Source organism: Haliotis rubra, unplaced genomic scaffold, assembly GCF_003918875.1.
Source record: "Haliotis rubra isolate DU_JTF1 unplaced genomic scaffold, ASM391887v1 Scf12, whole genome shotgun sequence".
Classification (NCBI taxonomy): Eukaryota; Metazoa; Mollusca; class Gastropoda; order Lepetellida; family Haliotidae; genus Haliotis; species Haliotis rubra.
This window is the reverse complement of record NW_025765114.1, coordinates 2,448,922-2,468,018: the sequence shown is the minus strand read 5'-3', so window position 1 is coordinate 2,468,018 and position 19,097 is coordinate 2,448,922. Positions and strand designations below refer to the sequence as shown.

Genomic DNA, 19,097 nt, shown 5'->3' with positions numbered 1-19,097 from the left:
CCAGCCTGGTTCTGCTTCCTTGACACTGTGGGTGCAGCAGTTGATAACCATCTCAGTGAGTTATGTGGCACTACAAAGCGATTTGCACTCTTCAGTGTGTCCCAATTCACTGTTCATTCTTGTTGATCAATACAGGGATTATGTCAGTTTTTTTCCAGAAAGTCTCTGAAGTAGAGATGAAAGAGTTTGATAGTCAGGTAGGAGAGGCGGATAACCCTGAACAATGTCAAGACTTGCTTCAAAGGCATTAATATTGGAAAATGAGGAACCAGCAACCACTTGTTCCTGTGTGGGTACCATACCAATCCTGGCCTACAGCCTGTTATAGCAGGTACATGTACACTGCTAGTCATTGAATGAAGTTCTTCTCAGGGCCAAGCAGTCCTCCAGCCTGGAGCTCTGTCACAGAACACATTCTGGGTAGTGGATCCAACTACAGTGGTGGTCACTGAATGAAGTTCTTCTCAGGGCTAAGTAGTCCTCCAACCTGGAGCTCTGTCATAGAACACATTCTGGGTAGTGGATCCAAGTACAGTGGTGGTCACTGAATGAAGTTCTTCTCAGGGCCAAGCAGTCCTCCAACCTTTAGCTCTGTCATAGAACACATTCTGGGTAGTGGATCCAAGTAGACTGGTGGTCACTGAATGATGTTCTTCTCAGGGCCAAGTAGTCCTCCAACCTTGAGCTCTATTACAGAACACATTCTGGGTAGTGGATCCAAGTACAGTGGTGGTCACTGAATGAAGTTCTTCTCAGGGCCAAGTAGTCCTCCAACCTTTAGCTCTGTCATAGAACACATTCTGGGTAGTGGATCCAAGTACAGTGGTGGTCACTGAATGAAGTTCTTCTCAGGGCCAAGTAGTCCTCCAACCTTTAGCTCTGTCATAGAACACATTCTGGGTAGTGGATCCAAGTAGACTGGTGGTCACTGAATGAAGTTCTTCTTGGGGCCAAGTAGTCCTCCAACCTGGAGCTCTGTCATAGAACACATTCTGGGTAGTGGATCCAAGTACAGTGGTGGTCATTGAATGAAGTTCTTCTTGGGGCCAAGTAGTCCTCCAACCTTTGGAGCTCTGTCAAATATTTGTCTATATTTTGTTGATAAATTTGTTTGATGTTTTCATGACAACAGACTGAATGGGAAATGCATGTTTTCTGGAGCTGAACCACAAAACAATAAAATATCTCTGGATGATACTTGCTAAACAAATCAGGCTAGTGATGGCACTGCAAAGCTACCAGTGGATAATTGGGGATAATTTTAGATAATTGAGGATTTTTTTGCCCTCATTTTAGGATGACATGTTGTACTTTATTGAAACTTAGGTTAGTGCTTGTTTCAAGGGCATAAATCCAAAACCTTTCAATATTTCTTGATGAAACTAGCTGCACAGATCAGTTGGGTTTTGTTAAAAGTATCTGTTGAAGTATGTCTTGTCTACGCTGAAGTGTAGGTATCCAATGGCAATGAACCAAAAGTAGGGTATAAGTAGTCAAACTACATTTCCTAACTGCAACAGACAAGGGGGAATATGTCATCTCCTGTTGACTCTTGTTTTACAGGTCTTTGTGTTCAATTTACCAATTGACATGTTATTAAGATTCAGTGTTAAGCAAAATATGTTCTCAAAGGTTACCTCTAATCCAACTCAATGGGGGCGGTGAGGTGTAGCCTTGTGGTTAAGGCATTTGCTCGTCACCGTGAGAGCCTGGGTTTGATTTCCCACATGGGTACAATGTGTGAAGCCCTTTTCTGTTGCTAAAAGTGGCATAAAACCCAACTCACTCACTCACTAATCCAACTTGTTTCATAGAAACCCCGACATGTGCCAGTAGTTCATCTAGTCTTCTGTCATCAGTTGTGTTCTCATTGTATATTTCAGGATGATGGAAGGATAATCGGCTTGGCGGCAGACATAGACGACGGCTGGCTCTTTTGGTCAGATATCAGCTCACGACAGAAGTCAATATATCGGTCTCGACTGGATGGAACTGATGTCACAGTTATCCTCAGAGGTGAGTGGATGGGCCATATATTGACCTCCATCATTGATGTTCTGGTTTAAGAAGCATCATTAAAAGAATGTAACATGTAATCTCTAAATATCAATAAGCATTATGTCTTTACCATCATAAGACCCATGAAGAGTCGTGTTACAATTTGTCTTCAGCCAACCATGCTTGTAACAAGACGTGACTAACAAGATCAGGTGGTCAGGCTGGCTGAATCCTGCATGTCACTGAATCCCAGTTGTCAAGAATTGCTGAGTGCAGCAATAAACAACAAACAAACAAAGCAACAAACCAATACCATCATCATCCTGATCATTATTATTACATGTGTCATTGTCATTAGTATTGCCCTCTATCATTACCTGTGTCATGATAACTATCTTGGACAGTCCTCATCAAAAGCACCAGAATATCACTTTTCTGTAACATTGTTGTCAATACTGTTGTTAATGAAACATTATATTCATCACTAGCAGGGTGGTGGGGTAGCCTAGTGGTTACAGCGTTGGCTCATCACACTAAAGACCCGAGTTCAATTCCCCACATGGGTACAATGTGTGAAGCCTGTTTCTGGTGCCCCTGCTGTGATATTGCTGGAATATTGCTAAAAGTGGCGTAAAACCAAACTCAATCATTCATCAATAGCACTGTCCCCTCACTTCAATGTACTTCAGTGAATTGTGTGACTCAGCTTCACAACTTCCCTGTAAAGAAGTTTTAAACCAATGTGTGGCTGGCTTGTCCAGTGTAAGGGTCAGGATTCACAATAACTGAACCAGTTCCTGTATTTTCTAGAACACACATTTTTTCCAAAAACATATCTTTGTTAAGGGAAGTGTGCATTATACACACAATAATGAATATGTATGTTTTTCCCAAAGCACAGTCATTAGTGTGAGCACATAACACTAGGTATACCATGCCAACAAATATGAAATAAGATAAGCTATTTAATCATACGATTTGCCTGTCTTGTTATAAATAGTGTTCATTGTATCTCTGCACATATTTTATTCATCTCTTTAATTTATATTATTCATAATTTCATTAAATAATGTTTGCATTAAGTTCAGTGAGATCGGGTGAAGTTATCGACAGTGCACCAACTCACCATTATCTACAGCAACCACGGTAACATCCATTTATCTCAGCTCTCTCACTCTCTCTGTTGGAGTCCAGCTGATGACAGGGTGCCTGTATCACTATATTTCATTGACAGCAATCCCATGAAACAGAGGTATATTTTAAATGAGATTTTTCATTTCCCAATTTTTAATTTTATAGGATTTCTTTGACAGTCATTGCAGCAAGAATGGTTATTAATGAATCAGGTTCAAGCGATAGTGTCCATGCTGCGTTTTAATGTTTCCACAAGGAGGATTAGATGCTGACATAGATGATTGATGGGCAGAAAGAACAAAATTGCTGAAAATGAAAATGATGAATGTGTTTATTTCCTCCTAATGATGAAAGCACTTCAAAGGCACACCGCCAATGGCTTTCTCATCGAGGATGTGATGCAAGTACCCAGTGGTTTGTGTGATAAATTATTCACCTCAATCAAGCACTTATCACTTGTCTTTGTGAATAATTCATGTTGGTCATTGCTTGCTGCTGCAGCAGACAAGCAGTGAGTGACACACGGTTATGGAATAATGATGTTATCACCCAGTGATGGATGCTATACGTGCTAGTCTGTTTCCTACTGAGGTGTACATAATACAGTCATGTATGTTTAATGACAGATCATGACACATGTACACTTTGCTGGGGAGTGTGTTGTTGTTAGCCAGTGATGGATGGGGGACGGGGTTGTTATACTTACTATGTGAGTGAGTGAGTTTAGTATTATGCCGCTTTTAGCAATATTCCAGCAATATCACGGCGGAGGACACCCAAAACCAGCTTCCCACAATGTACCCGTGTGGGGAATCGAACACAGGTTTTCGGCATGATAAGCAAATGCTTTAACCACCTCACTACCCCACCGCCCCCTTACTATGTGAGAATGGTGGAAAGTATCAGTATTATTGTAATGTAATTGACTGTGACAGAGAGATAAAGTAACATAAATGTAAGTGTTACAGAAGTCTGAGAAGATCTGCACTTCAATGTCAGGGTGTGAAATATTTCAAGGTTTATCCCAAAAATGTTTTGGCATATTTTTAATGAACCACTATTTAGCTACAGCAAATGTATAGTTATTTTCAATTTCAATATAATTCGTTCTATAATTTCCGATTCCATGAAAATGTTCATGTAGTAAATTAAAGAACAAGCAAATTAAAGAACAAGCTCTGTTGAGAAAGATGTTCTATTTATTTTTTCATCAGAAAAAAATTTGGTATGGTTTTTATAACTAAACAAAACTGTTTATATGAGAAACTATGACTAGATTAATATGAGTGCTGATATCAATGTTGAAGATGGTGGTTGTAGTAGTTGCAGAGGCAGCCTGGTTCACACAACATCTAGTATTCACTTCCTCTGTTATCTGTATTTGTTGAATGTCACAGCAGCAGATCTCCATTGTTCCAGGCTTGGTTTATACGGACAGTTATTGTTTCTGCAGTAAAGCAACAAGTGTTGGGGAAAAGATCTTGGAGAACACAGGATTTATTACAGACACTTCGGAGTCTGAGCTCACCAACTTTCTCTGATAGCCACTACTGTAATCAAGGTTAATGTCCTCTGATGAAAGGTAGAGGCCTCATTGAATGCTGATTGAATTGCAACCAGCCGAGGTTCCATGGTTCCTTGAATTGGTAACTCCAAGACATCTGGTGTTCCTGCAGGTTTATGCCAGTCTGATGCTGCCAGCCATAGCGATGACCTTGTGACCTCTGGCCAGACCTGCGCTATCAGGGCTGGCATGGGAGTGTTGGGAGGGGGAGGTTACAGAAGAATGTGAAGCAAGCTGGCGATGTTCAGCTGTCTCCCAACCTGAGTGATTAGTTGCTTCATGCTTCTTATCATTGTAAGGAGCCCAGTAATGCCAGCCAGCAGATGTATGATTGTAACATTTCGGATGAGAAGAAACATTAAGTGTTATTACTTGAATGTGCTATTGTAAACTAGAAGCCCATGTTTAAAGAGAAAGGTAACACTGTGTGAACTGCACAAATATTGTTGGACCTTTTCATGAAATGTCAGATTGCTATGGTTTCTATATTGGTTAATTTTAAAGTCTGGCAAGAAATATAGTCAAAAGTTGTAATGAGCACCAGTTTGACCGCAATCCTGTGAACAATGCTTGACAGACTGTATCTCAGTAGGAAACACCTAGAAATGCCTTTTCAAATTGTTAAAATGTGCAAAATTATATCTGGTAAGTTCATGAAATTCATTTATGAAAAGAACATCAATATTTCAGGGTAATTGCATAGCCTGAATTTTTCAAGAGCAATGTCAGCCTGGTAACTTTAATATTGAACCTATCTACATTTACAACTTGGTAATAATAAATAATAATAAGTGATAACAGTACCAGGAAACAAGCCAGATTTCCATGGATTTGAGAAAAAATTGTCACTCCATTTGTTAATGAATCTAAGATTTACAATGAGCTACAAAGGGCTCATACCAGTCTGTATCACATCCCTACTACAAGACCTGGTAAGGTCCAGGTTAGAATATTGATCTTCAGTAACCCATGCTTGTCGTAAGAGGCGACTGAAGGGATCGGGTGATCGGGATCGGGTGACCAGGTTGGCTGACTTGGTTGACACATGTCATCGGTTCCCAATTGTGCAGATCAATGCTCATGCTGTTGATCACTGGATTGTCTAGTCCAGATTCGATTATTTACAAACTGCCGCTGCCGGCGCCATATAGCTGGAATATTGCTAAGTGCAGCATTAAACAACAAAGCAAGCAACCAACCATTTTAAATATTTGCAAGTTTTCTTCAAACAAGTAAATACACATGATGAGACATTTGATTATTTACAGACCACCGCCATATAGCTGGAATATTGCTGAGTGCGGCGTAAAACTAAACTCACTCACTCACTCCTTACTACAAAGATTTTTCCAGGCAGTTAAAGTTGAATACTTTGGGTGGATCATTACAAAATATGAATTTCTTAATATTTACTGGAAAACTAAAGTTTATTCTGCAGAAAACAAATATTTCCCTTATTTGATGCCTGTCACTTTCAAATGTAGGGATGCATGTACATTTTAAGGTATAGTTTTGATAAGTCACCTGTCCCACTCCCTTGCAATGAGGCTTTGTGTTGACCGATGCATGTATTTACTTTTAAACAGGCCATATTCTTTTGAATCACTGAGAGAGGGATTTCCCTTGTAGTCCGGGTGTTGATATTGGATGCACCAGCTGATATCATTACAGCAGTGTGTTTTCATCCAGAGCAGGGGGTTCATTTTATCTGTCCCAGCTCACCGATGTAAGCAAGTACACAGCCTCTTATCACTGAAGACGGGGACCCTAAACTGTACCAGATATGTAAAATTAGGCAACACTCGGTGATAAGATTTTAGGCCAGGGTGTCATGGAAGAACCTTGCACAGTGGCCTCAGTGCTGTAGATGAGGGTTATGGGGAAAGCAGGAAGGAATGGGTGTGATATATGGGTTATCAAGGGGCAGGGTTCAATGAACAAGGGATACATAGGATTCAGAAGGCAGAAGTAAGGGGTAAATGAATGACTGATATATAGCAGTCAATATCAATGAAAGTAAGGGGTAAATGAATGACTGATATATAGCACTCAATATCAATGAAAGTAAGGGGTAAATGAATGACTGATATATAGCACTCAATATCAATGGAAAGGGTTAAATCATGCAGGATGCAGTAACTGAAGGAAAGTTTAGATAATGTGACATTTTTAATATTCAATAATTAGAAGAAATGGTTATATGAATGAGGTATATATAGAATTCAGTCATCAAAGGAAAGGGTTAGATAATGAAGGACATGTAGGACAAAACTGGAGAGAAGGGTTGAACAATGAAGATATGCAGGACTTGCTGATATGAGACAGGGTGAAATGATGAGGGATATATGGGATTCAAGATTGAACAAAAGGATTAAACAGTAAAGGATGCATACATAAGATTCAGTAATCAGAGGAAAGGTAAAATGAATTTAGGGTTTATGTGATTCATTTAGTTGATGGAGAAGGTTAAATGATCAGGGATATATTAAGGTTTCAGTATTCAGAGGGAAGAGTCAAACAATAAGTTGTATATAGGATTCCATAATTGGAGGAATGTGTTTAATAACAAGCTATATATAGGTTTAACTAATTAGAGAAGAGGTTCAAATAGTGAGGAATATATAGGATTCCGTAATTGTTGGAAAGGATTCAACAATAAAGGATCTATTGGCTGTTTGATAATGTGAGGTGAGAAGTTGGTGTTGATATTGCGTATAAAGATGAGGTATGTCACATGTGGGAGGGGAGCATCCTGCCATGAAGAGTAAAAGATGCCATCAGATGTTTCATGGGGGAAGCGCTAATTGAAGCTACTCTCAGGTGGGTACGAGGTCAGTAGGTGCCACACTAGATATGGAGGGAAGGAGGCCTGTGTCGTGTTGGAGGAGGTGGTTACTGCTGTACTACTCTGAGATCACACACAGGCTGGCATAATGCACTCTAGAGGCAGGACTTTCATAGAAAATAGCACACATAAACACAAGCATCCAACCACATCTGTAGTTAGCAAACCTAACAGATTAGGTAGGAACCTATTCTAGGATACCATATTTTCTTGTATATTGTGAGATTCCATGACAAGCACACACCCTATTCTTGGCTACAGGTTTGGGGGATAATTGCTGTTCCATATCTTCTTTTGATGAAAAACTTCATCACATAGCTTTAAGTGAACAAACAAGGACTGTCAGATTTTGTGAGTGAAATGTGAGATTTGTTCTAAAACCCCACTGGACATGATGAGGTACAATTTCAGTGTGATTTATTGTGTATTTGGCATTGTTTTATATAGATAAGATCACTGTGTGTAATCATCTGGTAAATAATCCAGAAACAGCTGTCAACTGGGCACATATTTCCACTCCAATCTACTGCTGATTTATGTTCAAAATAATCAGTATTGTGACTGCAAATAATTATACATGGAAGGAGAAGATATTATTTTGGAACTACTATGTTACTAGGAATAATATATTCTTATTTTTGTTTTGAGTTGCAGCTTTTACTATGTTTAAAACCTGAATAGTCATAAGAGTAACCGTGTGTTTTGTTGCTGGATGCCTTTGCTGGATACTTTTGCCATGGTTTCAACTGTGAACACACTACAAAACATATCTATGTACCTTTTGACTTTGCCAGTCAATGTATAGCCCTGCAATATATGGATCCATTTTTTTTTCTTACACACCCGTGGGTGAGAAACCCATGTGAGAAAACTGGTATCACACATATGTCTGAGATCGATTTCTAATCCCATGATTGGCTACTCCATGGTGATGACCTAGGGTCAGGTAATGACGGACTACTTTCCGGATTAAAATTCATTGATAAGTTCCTCGTGCTTCAATGGAACAGAAACCTGTTACTCGTGCCCAAAAACACATTTACACCTACCTGTTATTTTCCACGATTGCAACATAAACAGGTACGTTACAATGAAACACAATTAGAATGAATATAACACGAATCTATTTATTTTCTAATTCCTTTATTAACACTTTAGATTTCCAGTCATGAATTCAAAATGGCTCGAACAATCAGTGATACCTGTGTAAACAATTATGTGAAAATCGCCGTTAGAAATAATGACGGGATTCCCTTACCGAATATTCAAAATGTACAACATTGGTACTTTTACTGGACAGAGATGCGACAAGTGTCATGTATCGTCTTGCAAAAATACCTGACACGATAACGTCAGTGCCTGTCCATTTTTTAGAACGATTTGCCTCGTTGTTTCTTTGATGCATTGATGAAGATGACATGTTTAACTGATACAGTAGGATGAAGATCCTCTTCCAGCTCCGAGCTACTGTGTGATTCCAATGTTATCAAATTGACTGATGACAATCGGAACCAAAACACACTCGTTGAAACAATGTATCAACATGGAATGTTTTGCAAGGCATCATGAGTGCAAATGGCGTCACACGTCCTTTCTATTCAATCGAACATGTACAGGAACGGTTGATCTACACATAAGTCATTGCTCAAGATATTCCTCCGATGCATGATAATGCAAAGTTTATGTCCTGATAACATACAGGATGTAATCAACTCACATTTCATACTGACAACTCGGTAAATTCCGTTACATTCCAAGTGGCAGTTTCTGGCCCGGGAAAACGCGGAGGATGTGGCAAAGAAGAGTAGTCCCCCCATTGATAGTGAACGTGACCTCAGCAATGTCACATTGAAGCACACTGAGTGCACCTAATTACACACACTCAATAGTTTTGGCTCCGGTCGATGGGAGGACATTGAACGTAACCTGGTACACAAGTACAGATCCCCAATGTGCAGAGATATCCAAAACAAACTTCCGTTGACGACAACCACCCAGCGATAACGATGACGTCACACACTCAAATATTTTACGCTTGCAAGAATTAAAATCATCCACATTTGCATGGTAACATCATTGTTTTAGAGGGTTTAATTAATTTTCTGTGATCTTATCTAGTTTTCATTATCACTATTGCCTTGATGATGCTAAAAGGTGGCAGAAACTGTTTTGTGGAGGGTCACCATGGGCATGAGTAGTGATTAGGAAGCCAAGTGATGTCACTCATTCATAAACGTTGTGTTGTGTATTATTGCGCAGCTACGATGAGAAAATATGAAATTTGAATCTATTCGACCATAAAATGGTGCGATTTTATGGTGTGTAAGAAACAGATTACTGTACTCGTGTCTGTCAGATACCATTTATCTTACAACTCATTGTAAGACAAATGGTATCTGACAGACACTCGTTTAGTAATCTCTATCTGACATCTAAATTTGCATTATGTGTCAATGGTATCAAACCGATCATGTCTTTTGTAAATAGTTGGAGGTCATACATGATCTTGCAAAAAATGTATGAAAATAATATGGAATGAAATCTGGGGAAAAGAATATATTACATCTAAAATCTGTTGAAACTATGTCTATATGACAACTGCTGTAAGTTTTTTCAAGGATGTTGTGTGTACTGTGACCTATCACAAAGATCTCACATACCATCGTCTTGTGGCCATTGCTGGAAAAATCCATTTGTTTAATCCAGTTCTTTCAGCGAAACTAATTTAGGACGAAATGGCGTCAATATTAGCCTGTCTGGGTCAGGAAAATGTGGTAATGTTTGTTAATTTTTTTAAGGACATAACAAGATTATTCTCAGCGCCAAAAGCAGGTATCTTGGAAATGTGGGTTGGAATTGGCAGTGCCATATCATACGTCTTGTTTCCGATAATCTGGTGTAATCACACTATGGAAGACAGGCTGATGCCCTCATCTCAGACCATTGTTAGTTCCATAGATACCAAAATAAATGCTGAAGAATCCTTAGTGCCATCTAACGAGGCATCAGCTAAGACTACTCTTCAGGAGAGGAGGTCTCAAAATGCCAGAGAAATGTAGAAATGAATGTTGTTGATTTGGGAGTAGCACTGAATGTCAGAGGTTATCACCACTGAATTTGGGGAAACTTTTTGTCATCTGTGTGGTTAAACTGTTGTAGCTAGGTAAATGTGTATCTATATTATCACTGAAGTGGTGTAAACTGGTATTATTATCACTAAGTGGAATAAACCAGTATTATTGCTGACTGAAATAAACCAGTATTATCACTGAGTGAAATAAACCAGTATTATCACAGACTGAAATAAACCAGTATCATAACTGAGTGGAATAAACCAGTATTATCACTGACTGGAATAAACCAGTATCATAACTGAGTGAAATAAACCAGCATTATCACTGACTGGAATAAACCAGTGTTATCACTGTGTGAAATAAACCAGCATTATCACTGACTGGAATAAACCAGTGTTATCACTGTGTGAAATAAACCAGCATTATCACTGACTGGAATAAACCAGTGTTATCACTGTGTGAAATAAACCAGCATTATCACTGACTGGAATAAACCAGTGTTATCACTGTGTGAAATAAACCAGCATTATCACTGACTGGAATAAACCAGTGTTATCAATGTGTGAAATAAACCAGCATTATCACTGACTGGAATAACTAGTATTATCACTGACTGGAATAAACCAGTATTATCACTGACTGGAATAACCAGTATTATCACTGAGTGGAATAAACCAGCATTATCACTGAGTGGAATAACCAGTATTATCACTGACTGGAATAAACCAGTATTATCACTGACTGGAATAACCAGTATTATCACTGAGTGGAATAAACCAGCATTATCACTGAGTGGAATAACCAGTATTATCACTGAGTGGAATAACCAGTATTATCACTGAGTGGGATAACCAGTATTCTAAGATGCCTAGCGGTTAGAACAATAAAAAACAAAACATTATCAGACAATAAAGGTATAGTTTTTTGATGATGTAACAATTGAATGACGTTATCCCGTCACTGCGCCATTCTAGTGTGCCCCCTCGTAATCGAACCATTTTACATTACGTCACAATGTAAGCGACGCCACGATGCATGTCAGTTGTCATCGCCTAATACAGCCTCCTACAGTAATCTACTGTGTTGCATCCCGTTTCTTGGTTTGCAGTTGCTTCACTCACCTAACATCACTGGTGGAAACATTACGTTTATGTTTTCTGACTTTTAAAATGTGTCAATTCGACTCACAAGTTTTCAGCGACACGGTAACGTTCGCAATGTTTACATTCCCACAATGCAATCGTGAAATGTCGCTTGACAACTCAGCTTCGTCTGGATGTACTGATACATGGTTTACCTTAATCACAGATGTAATTAAAATAATTTAGAGAAGATATTTAATCCGAACGTAAACCATCATCAAACTGTTTATCATTTGTTTTTCTGGTAACGTTCGTCTTAACGTAGTGGGGCAGACACATTAATAGAACAGCGCGCCAGTTAGCCCTGTGCGAGGATTCTTAAGTTGTGTTTGTGTTGTGTTTTATTACACTATACATGGTGGTAGAGCGAACTGTATTTCTTAATTATCACTAAGTGGAATAAACCAGTATTATCACTAAGTGGAATAAACCAGTATTATCACTGACTGGAATACACCAGTATTATCACTAAGTGGAATAAACCAGTATTATCATTGACTGAAATAAACCAGTATTATGTCTGAGTGGAGTAAACCAGTATTATCGCTTAGTTGAGTAAACTCTCAATCATTGCAGCTGGGTGGGTACAAGCCTACAGTTGTAGTACATTTGTAGTACAGATGTATCTTGTTAGGTGTGACCTAACTCTGTGAAGATAACAATATATTAGTTTTGTGTTCTCATACCCTATGTACTCCTGCTTGAAATATTCACTGGAATATTTATGGATCTGTGAAATGTTAAAACGAGACTTGATTATTGTATTTCACAGCTGTGGAGTTTATAGTGGAATTGCTTGAATACAAGCTACCACTGGGAAGTGGTCTTAATGGAGCTACACTACTAATGTAGACATCCATCACCCTGACTGTTATATATGGGCTGCTTGTTGTGCAACACAATACCATGGATTACTCTTAATAGAACAATAGTCTCTGCCTCCTAAAGATGCCTGAATATAGACAATATATTGCTGAAGATCCTGCTAAATACAATAACAGTTTGTGCATACTCAAGGTGACAGAATAGAGAAATAACTTGATGCCAAAGATCCTACTAAATAGAACAATAGTTTGTGCATCCTCAAGAATAGAGAAATAACTTGATGCCAAAGATCCTACTAAATAGAACAATAGTTTGTGCATCCTCAAGGTGACAGAATAGAGAAATAACTTGATGCCAAAGATCCTACTAAATAGAACAATAGTTTGGGCATCGTCAAGGTGCCAGAATAGATAAATAACTTGATGCCAAAGATCCTACTAAATAGAACAATAGTTTGGGCATCCTCAAGAATAGATAAATAACTTGATGCCAAAGATCCTACTAAATACAACAATAGTTTGTGCATCCTCAAGGTGACAGAATAGAGAAATAGCTTGATGCCAAAGATCCTACTAAATAGAACAATAGTTTGGGCATCCTCAAGAATAGAGAAATAACTTGATGCCAAAGATCCTACTAAATAGAACAATAGTTTGTGCATCCTCAAGGTGACAGAATAGAGAAATAACTTGATGCCAAAGATCCTACTAAATAGAACAATAGTTTGGGCATCCTCAAGAATAGATAAATAACTTGATGCCAAAGATCCTACTAAATAGAACAATAGTTTGTGCATCCTCAAGGTGACAGAATAGAGAAATAACTTGATGCCAAAGATCCTACTAAATAGAACAATAGTTTGGGCATCCTCAAGGTGACAGAATAGAGAAATAACTTGATGCCAAAGATCCTACTAAATAGAACAATAGTTTGGGCATCCTCAAGGTGCCAGAATAGAGAAATAACTTGATGCCAAAGATCCTACTAAATAGAACAATAGTTTGGGCATCCTCAAGGAATAGAATAGAGAGAAATAGCTTGATGCCAAAGATCCTACTAAATAGAACAATAGTTTGGGCATCCTCAAGGAATAGATATAAATAACTTGATGCCAAAGATCCTACTAAATAGAACAATAGTTTGGGCATCCTCAAGGTGACAGAATAGAGAAATAGCTTGATGCCAAAGATCCTACTAAATAGAACAATAGTTTGGGCATCCTCAAGAATAGATAAATAACTTGATGCCAAAGATCCTACTAAATAGAACAATAGCTTGTGCATCCTCTAGGTGACAGAATAGATAAATAACTTGATGCCAAAGATCCTACTAAATAGAACAATAGTTTGTGCATCCTCAAGGTGACAGAATAGAGAAATAGCTTGATGCCAAAGATCCTGCTAAATAGAACAATAGTTTGGGCATCCTCAAGAATAGATAAATAACTTGATGCCAAAGATCCTACTAAATAGAACAATAGCTTGTGCATCCTCTAGGTGACAGAATAGATAAAAATAGATCCTTGATGCCAAAGCATCCCTACTAGAGAAATAGAACAATAGTTTGATGGCATCCTCACAGAATAGATAAATAACTTGATGCCAAAGATCCTACTAAATAGAACAATAGTTTGGGCATCCTCAAGAATAGATAAATAACTTGATGCCAAAGATCCTGCTAAATAGAACAATAGCTTGTGCATCCTCTAGGTGACAGAATAGATAAATAACTTGATGCCAAAGATCCTGCTAAATAGAACAATAGTTTGGGCATCCTCAAGAATAGATAAATAACTTGATGCCAAAGATCCTGATGCCAAAGATCCTACTAAATAACTTGATGCCAAAGATCCTGCTAAATAGAACAATAGTTTGGGCATCCTCAAGAATAGATAAATAAATGCCAAAGACTTGATGCCAAAGATCCTACTAAATAGAACAATAGTTTGGGCATCCTCAAGAATAGATAAATAACTTGATGCCAAAGATCCTGCCAATAGAACAATAGTTTGGGCATCCCTTGGTGACAAGAATAGATAAATAACTTGATGCCAAAGATCCTGCTAAATAGAACAATAGTTTGGGCATCCTCAAGAATAGATAAATAACTTGATGCCAAAGATCCTACTAAATAGAACAACAGTTTGGGATCCCAAGAATAGATAAATAACTTGATGCCAAAGATCCTGCTAAATAGAACAATAGCTTGTGCATCCTCTAGGTGACAGAATAGATAAATAACTTGATGCCAAAGATCCTGCTAAATAGAACAATAGTTTGGGCATCCTCAAGAATAGATAAATAACTTGATGCCAAAGATCCTACTAAATAGAACAATAGTTTGGGCATCCTCAAGAATAGATAAATAACTTGATGCCAAAGATCCTGCTAAATAGAACAATAGTTTGGGCATCCTCAAGGTGCCAGAATAGAGAAATAACTTGATGCCAAAGATCCTGCTAAATAGAACAAGTTTGTGCATCCTCAAGGTGATTGAATACAGACAACTTGTTGCCAAAGATCCTGTTAAATAGAGGAATTGTTTGTGCATCGTCAAGGTGCCAGAATATAAAAACAACTTGATGCCAAAGGTCCTGCTGAATAGAAAATAGTTTAAAGGTCCCTGAATAGAGAAACAACTCGATACCAAAGAATTTTTAGAAAAGATTATTTCCTTCCTCACTCACTCACTCACTCAGTCGTGAAGATCCGGGTTAGAATTGATCTTCAGCAACCCATCCTTGTCGTAAGAGGCAACTAACAGGATCGGATAGTCGAGCTCGCTGACTTGGTTGACACATGTCATCATATCCCAATTGAGTAGATCGATGTTCATGCTTTTGATACCTGGATTGTCTGGTCCAGACCTGATTATTTACGGACCGCCGCCATATAGCTGGAAAATATTGGTGAGTGTGGCGTAAAACTAAACTCACTCACTCACTCACTCATTCAGAAAGCAAGATGCACAGTTCGGTGTCCCATGCTTCACTTCAAATATAGTGGGAGAGGTCATTTCAATTTACTGGTATGTCCTCCTCATGTGATATGTTTTGCAGCAATTTATATTGCTCTGAAATCAAGTGCTGCTGTGTTTAATTTGTGAAAATTGCTTTTTTCACTTAGAACTTTCTAGCATGAGGAAAACATTGAGTTAATTAAGTTATCATAGTCTTGGTACTTGTGACACAGACATGGCAGTTTAAACTCTTGGCTGCTTGTTGATGCTGAATGTGATATGGCTTGAAAGAAGGGACTTGCCTCCTTGATTCAGCTCGTATGCAAAGGCCATGTGTCAACAATGTGGGTGATTTAGCCGTGTGAAAAATTTGACTTTATGAGCATTTGGAGAGGATGTCTGACATTTTTTGAGTGAGGAGCCCCAGTGACTTCCCATGAACAAGATGCTGCTTGAAAGGAGATCAATTTCTGATGAGTTGGATAAGGGGGGTCACAGGGTCGCTGATTGATGGTGGGGAAATTGATTACATTAATCATCTCCACTACACTACATGGGCAATATACACGGTGCATTTCAACTTGACAGGTGTCGTATGGAAATTTACGTAATAGAGTAATGGATAGAGGTATGATTGATATGAGCTCAGTATTGGGGTGAGGACATGATTAAATCTTTCATCAATAAGCCATACAGTGGCTATAGTTCACATAATGTCAGTTTAGCATAACACTACATTTTTATGACCATGTAAATCAAGGGTTTTTTATGTTCTGTAGAAGTATTGAAACTCACAACAAAGTAGTGTTATAGTGATAGTTTTTATGGGGATATATATTAACACGGGTTACAGGTTACAGTGTAGTGAAATCTCTTCATGAGAGTGGGAACATTTTGACCCAGCTTGGTCTGAGAGGGTATGATTGTTCAGGTTCAATAACTGACCAGCATTACGGGGGACGGGACAACCCATGGCCACTTGCACTGTACTATCAGTGGTGGACTTTACAGTGGAGAAGAGCTGACTTACATGGCAAAATCTGTTTTACCAAACACAGAACTTAAGTTTTGTCATTTTTTTTCAGTTTAAGGATGAGGAACCATACATTGTCTTCTAATATTTGCTTCTTATCTGGAGACATTAAAGCCAACATGCATGCACACACACACACAAATGTTGGCACTTAAAATTTTATACCAATCTTGTCTCAGGGAAACAGCACTCTATGGTGAAGCTGCCAATAAGAATGTGATTACATTCTCTCACTTTTTATTAAAAGGCAGTAAATTGTATAATGCACATGCATGCAATCACATACTTTCTCACACACAGTTATGTGCACACACTCATGCATACACACAGTACTATAAACCTTATGCATTCACTACGTCAGTAGTAGTATGAAGAACTGCTACCATACTTTGCTAAATTATAGACTACAGTTCAAAATACACAATATTTACATTCTGCTACTTGTCAGTCATTATCTTCATATTGTAAACTGGTTAAGAATCTAATAACTCGGACCAGCAACGCCGCCAATAAGCCTTTCCTGTTTGTGATATTTCCTTCAGTACTCAACTTCCAGGGGTGTACTGGGTTGATATATGGGTATGTTGTGTTGGGGGGGGGGCTAAATATTCATGTTATGAAGGAAAATCCTAACATGCTAGTTCACTGACAGTCTTCTGAGATACAGAGGAAGAAATTCAGTTTTACCACAGAACTAGCCATGTGTTCACAATCTACATTTATTTGAAAACTATGATGTGAGGTGTGACATGATATTCAGTGAGTTACAAGATGTTCTTCGTGATGGTACTGTAGATTCTGCCCAAGCAGAATTTCCATGTATAAAGATACCTTGTTGATTGCTGTCACTGGGAAGTTCCTCTGGACATCAGTGTCTGAAGATAAATGGAGTAAATACCTCATATCGCCAGTTGCTGGAACTGTACATTGGTAGATACAGAATATAACTATCTCCCTAATTGTGTGAACTCTTTCACACAGATCATGGCACTGGAATTACATTCAATCTTAATTCAGAACAGATGCAGGAAGTGTTCAGTGTTTGTGTGAATATCCAACTGGACATAGTGGTCATTCGTCGTCTTTGTTATGAGAATATTCAGATAGCTCTAGCATCACACTGATAGAGTATCTATCTCAGCTTAGTCTATGTTAACATGTTTCTGATGTTTTGACATTGCAAGCAGTTCATCCTTTAATCGATGGGACGCCCAGTTTGATTAACCTTACAATGATTTCCCCTTGTGTATGCTGCAGATGTGGAGGAATGTAACGGACTGTCTGTGGACTGGCTCTCAAATCATGTCTACTGGACTGATGCACAGAAACAAACCATTGAAGTTGCCAACTACGACTGAAGTGGCCGCAGGATTTTGATTGGCTTTGGCCTGGACAAACCAGGTGGGATCGTTGTGGACCCTGTGTATGGGTACGTATTGTTTAGTGCATCCTCTGCAGCCTCATACCTTTTGTAAATACATGGATGTCAACTTTGGCACACCAGTTGGAATAAGCCAGAATGCAGCTTGAATGATGAATACTGAAGTTTCAGTTGAAGTTTATAAAGGAATTGCTCACCTCACCCCAACTATGCTTGTTTCCTGTGCAGCCATTTCCTTTTTTTTTTTTATTGTCATCCATCTATTCACCTTTTGCCCTAGCCTTGCTTGAAGGCTGTACCGAGTGCTCAGCCATGGATGTGTAGTAATTCTATCTTGTAAAGAGGCAAGTCTAGATAAGCATCTAATGATCCATGTCTGTCATCTATATTTTTTTTAGAAATTGTCATATAAACTATTAATTATAACCTTAGAAACTTGTGCAAGTCTAATTTTGCCCTAAAGCTGCATGATGAAGCTGATGAAGCTGGAGAAATGTATTTGTAGCTCACATTATGATGTTGACTACATGTATCCAAAGTGACTGTTTAACGTTTGCTGCTGTTGTGTTGGTCAGGTGAGCTACAGTCCCCCAGATTTAAACATATATATCATCAGTATCTTTATGTATCCATTGTTTGCATTTACCTACAGTATGAAGTACTGCCACCTATTGTAACTGTAAACATTGCATAGAATACATCAACATCTCCTTACATTCAATTTTTTTCCAAACACTAAAATGTTCATAAATTTGCTTACTAATATTAATCTCAGACATGTTAAGCTTTCAACCCCAGTGCAGATATAAAGGATTGGTCCAGGGCTTTCACATTTCACTCCCCGGACCTCCAAAGGCCCCAACTTCCCAATGACCAACGTTCTTTGCTCAAACCAGATTGCTTTGATGTCATGAAAATTTGCCATGTGATCAATATTTTCATGCAGCACCCTCACGCAAGATGACATTCTGCTGTCTGGTGGAATATTCTGACTGCTTTTGATATTTATTCATGAACAGATTTCTTTGATGGTATTGTTTTTGAGCAAGGTTTCAATATCCAAAGAGCCCATTGTTTTGTCCAAGGCTGATGACTTGGTTGCCTGTGGGTAATGAACCAAGGACTGTGTGGCCAGCTGCTGAA

At 38.5% G+C, this 19,097-nt stretch overlaps 1 protein-coding gene across 1 annotated transcript in view; it reads left to right on the top strand.

Moving 5' to 3' along the window:
• Window positions 1-19,097, top strand: part of LOC124261997 — a 119,649-nt gene that overhangs the window by 32,687 nt on the left and 67,865 nt on the right. Inside the window, 2 exon segments of the mRNA XM_046696397.1 lie at window positions 1,884-2,016; window positions 17,831-18,002. Of these exon segments, the coding sequence (XP_046552353.1) occupies window positions 1,884-2,016; window positions 17,831-18,002 (305 nt within the window).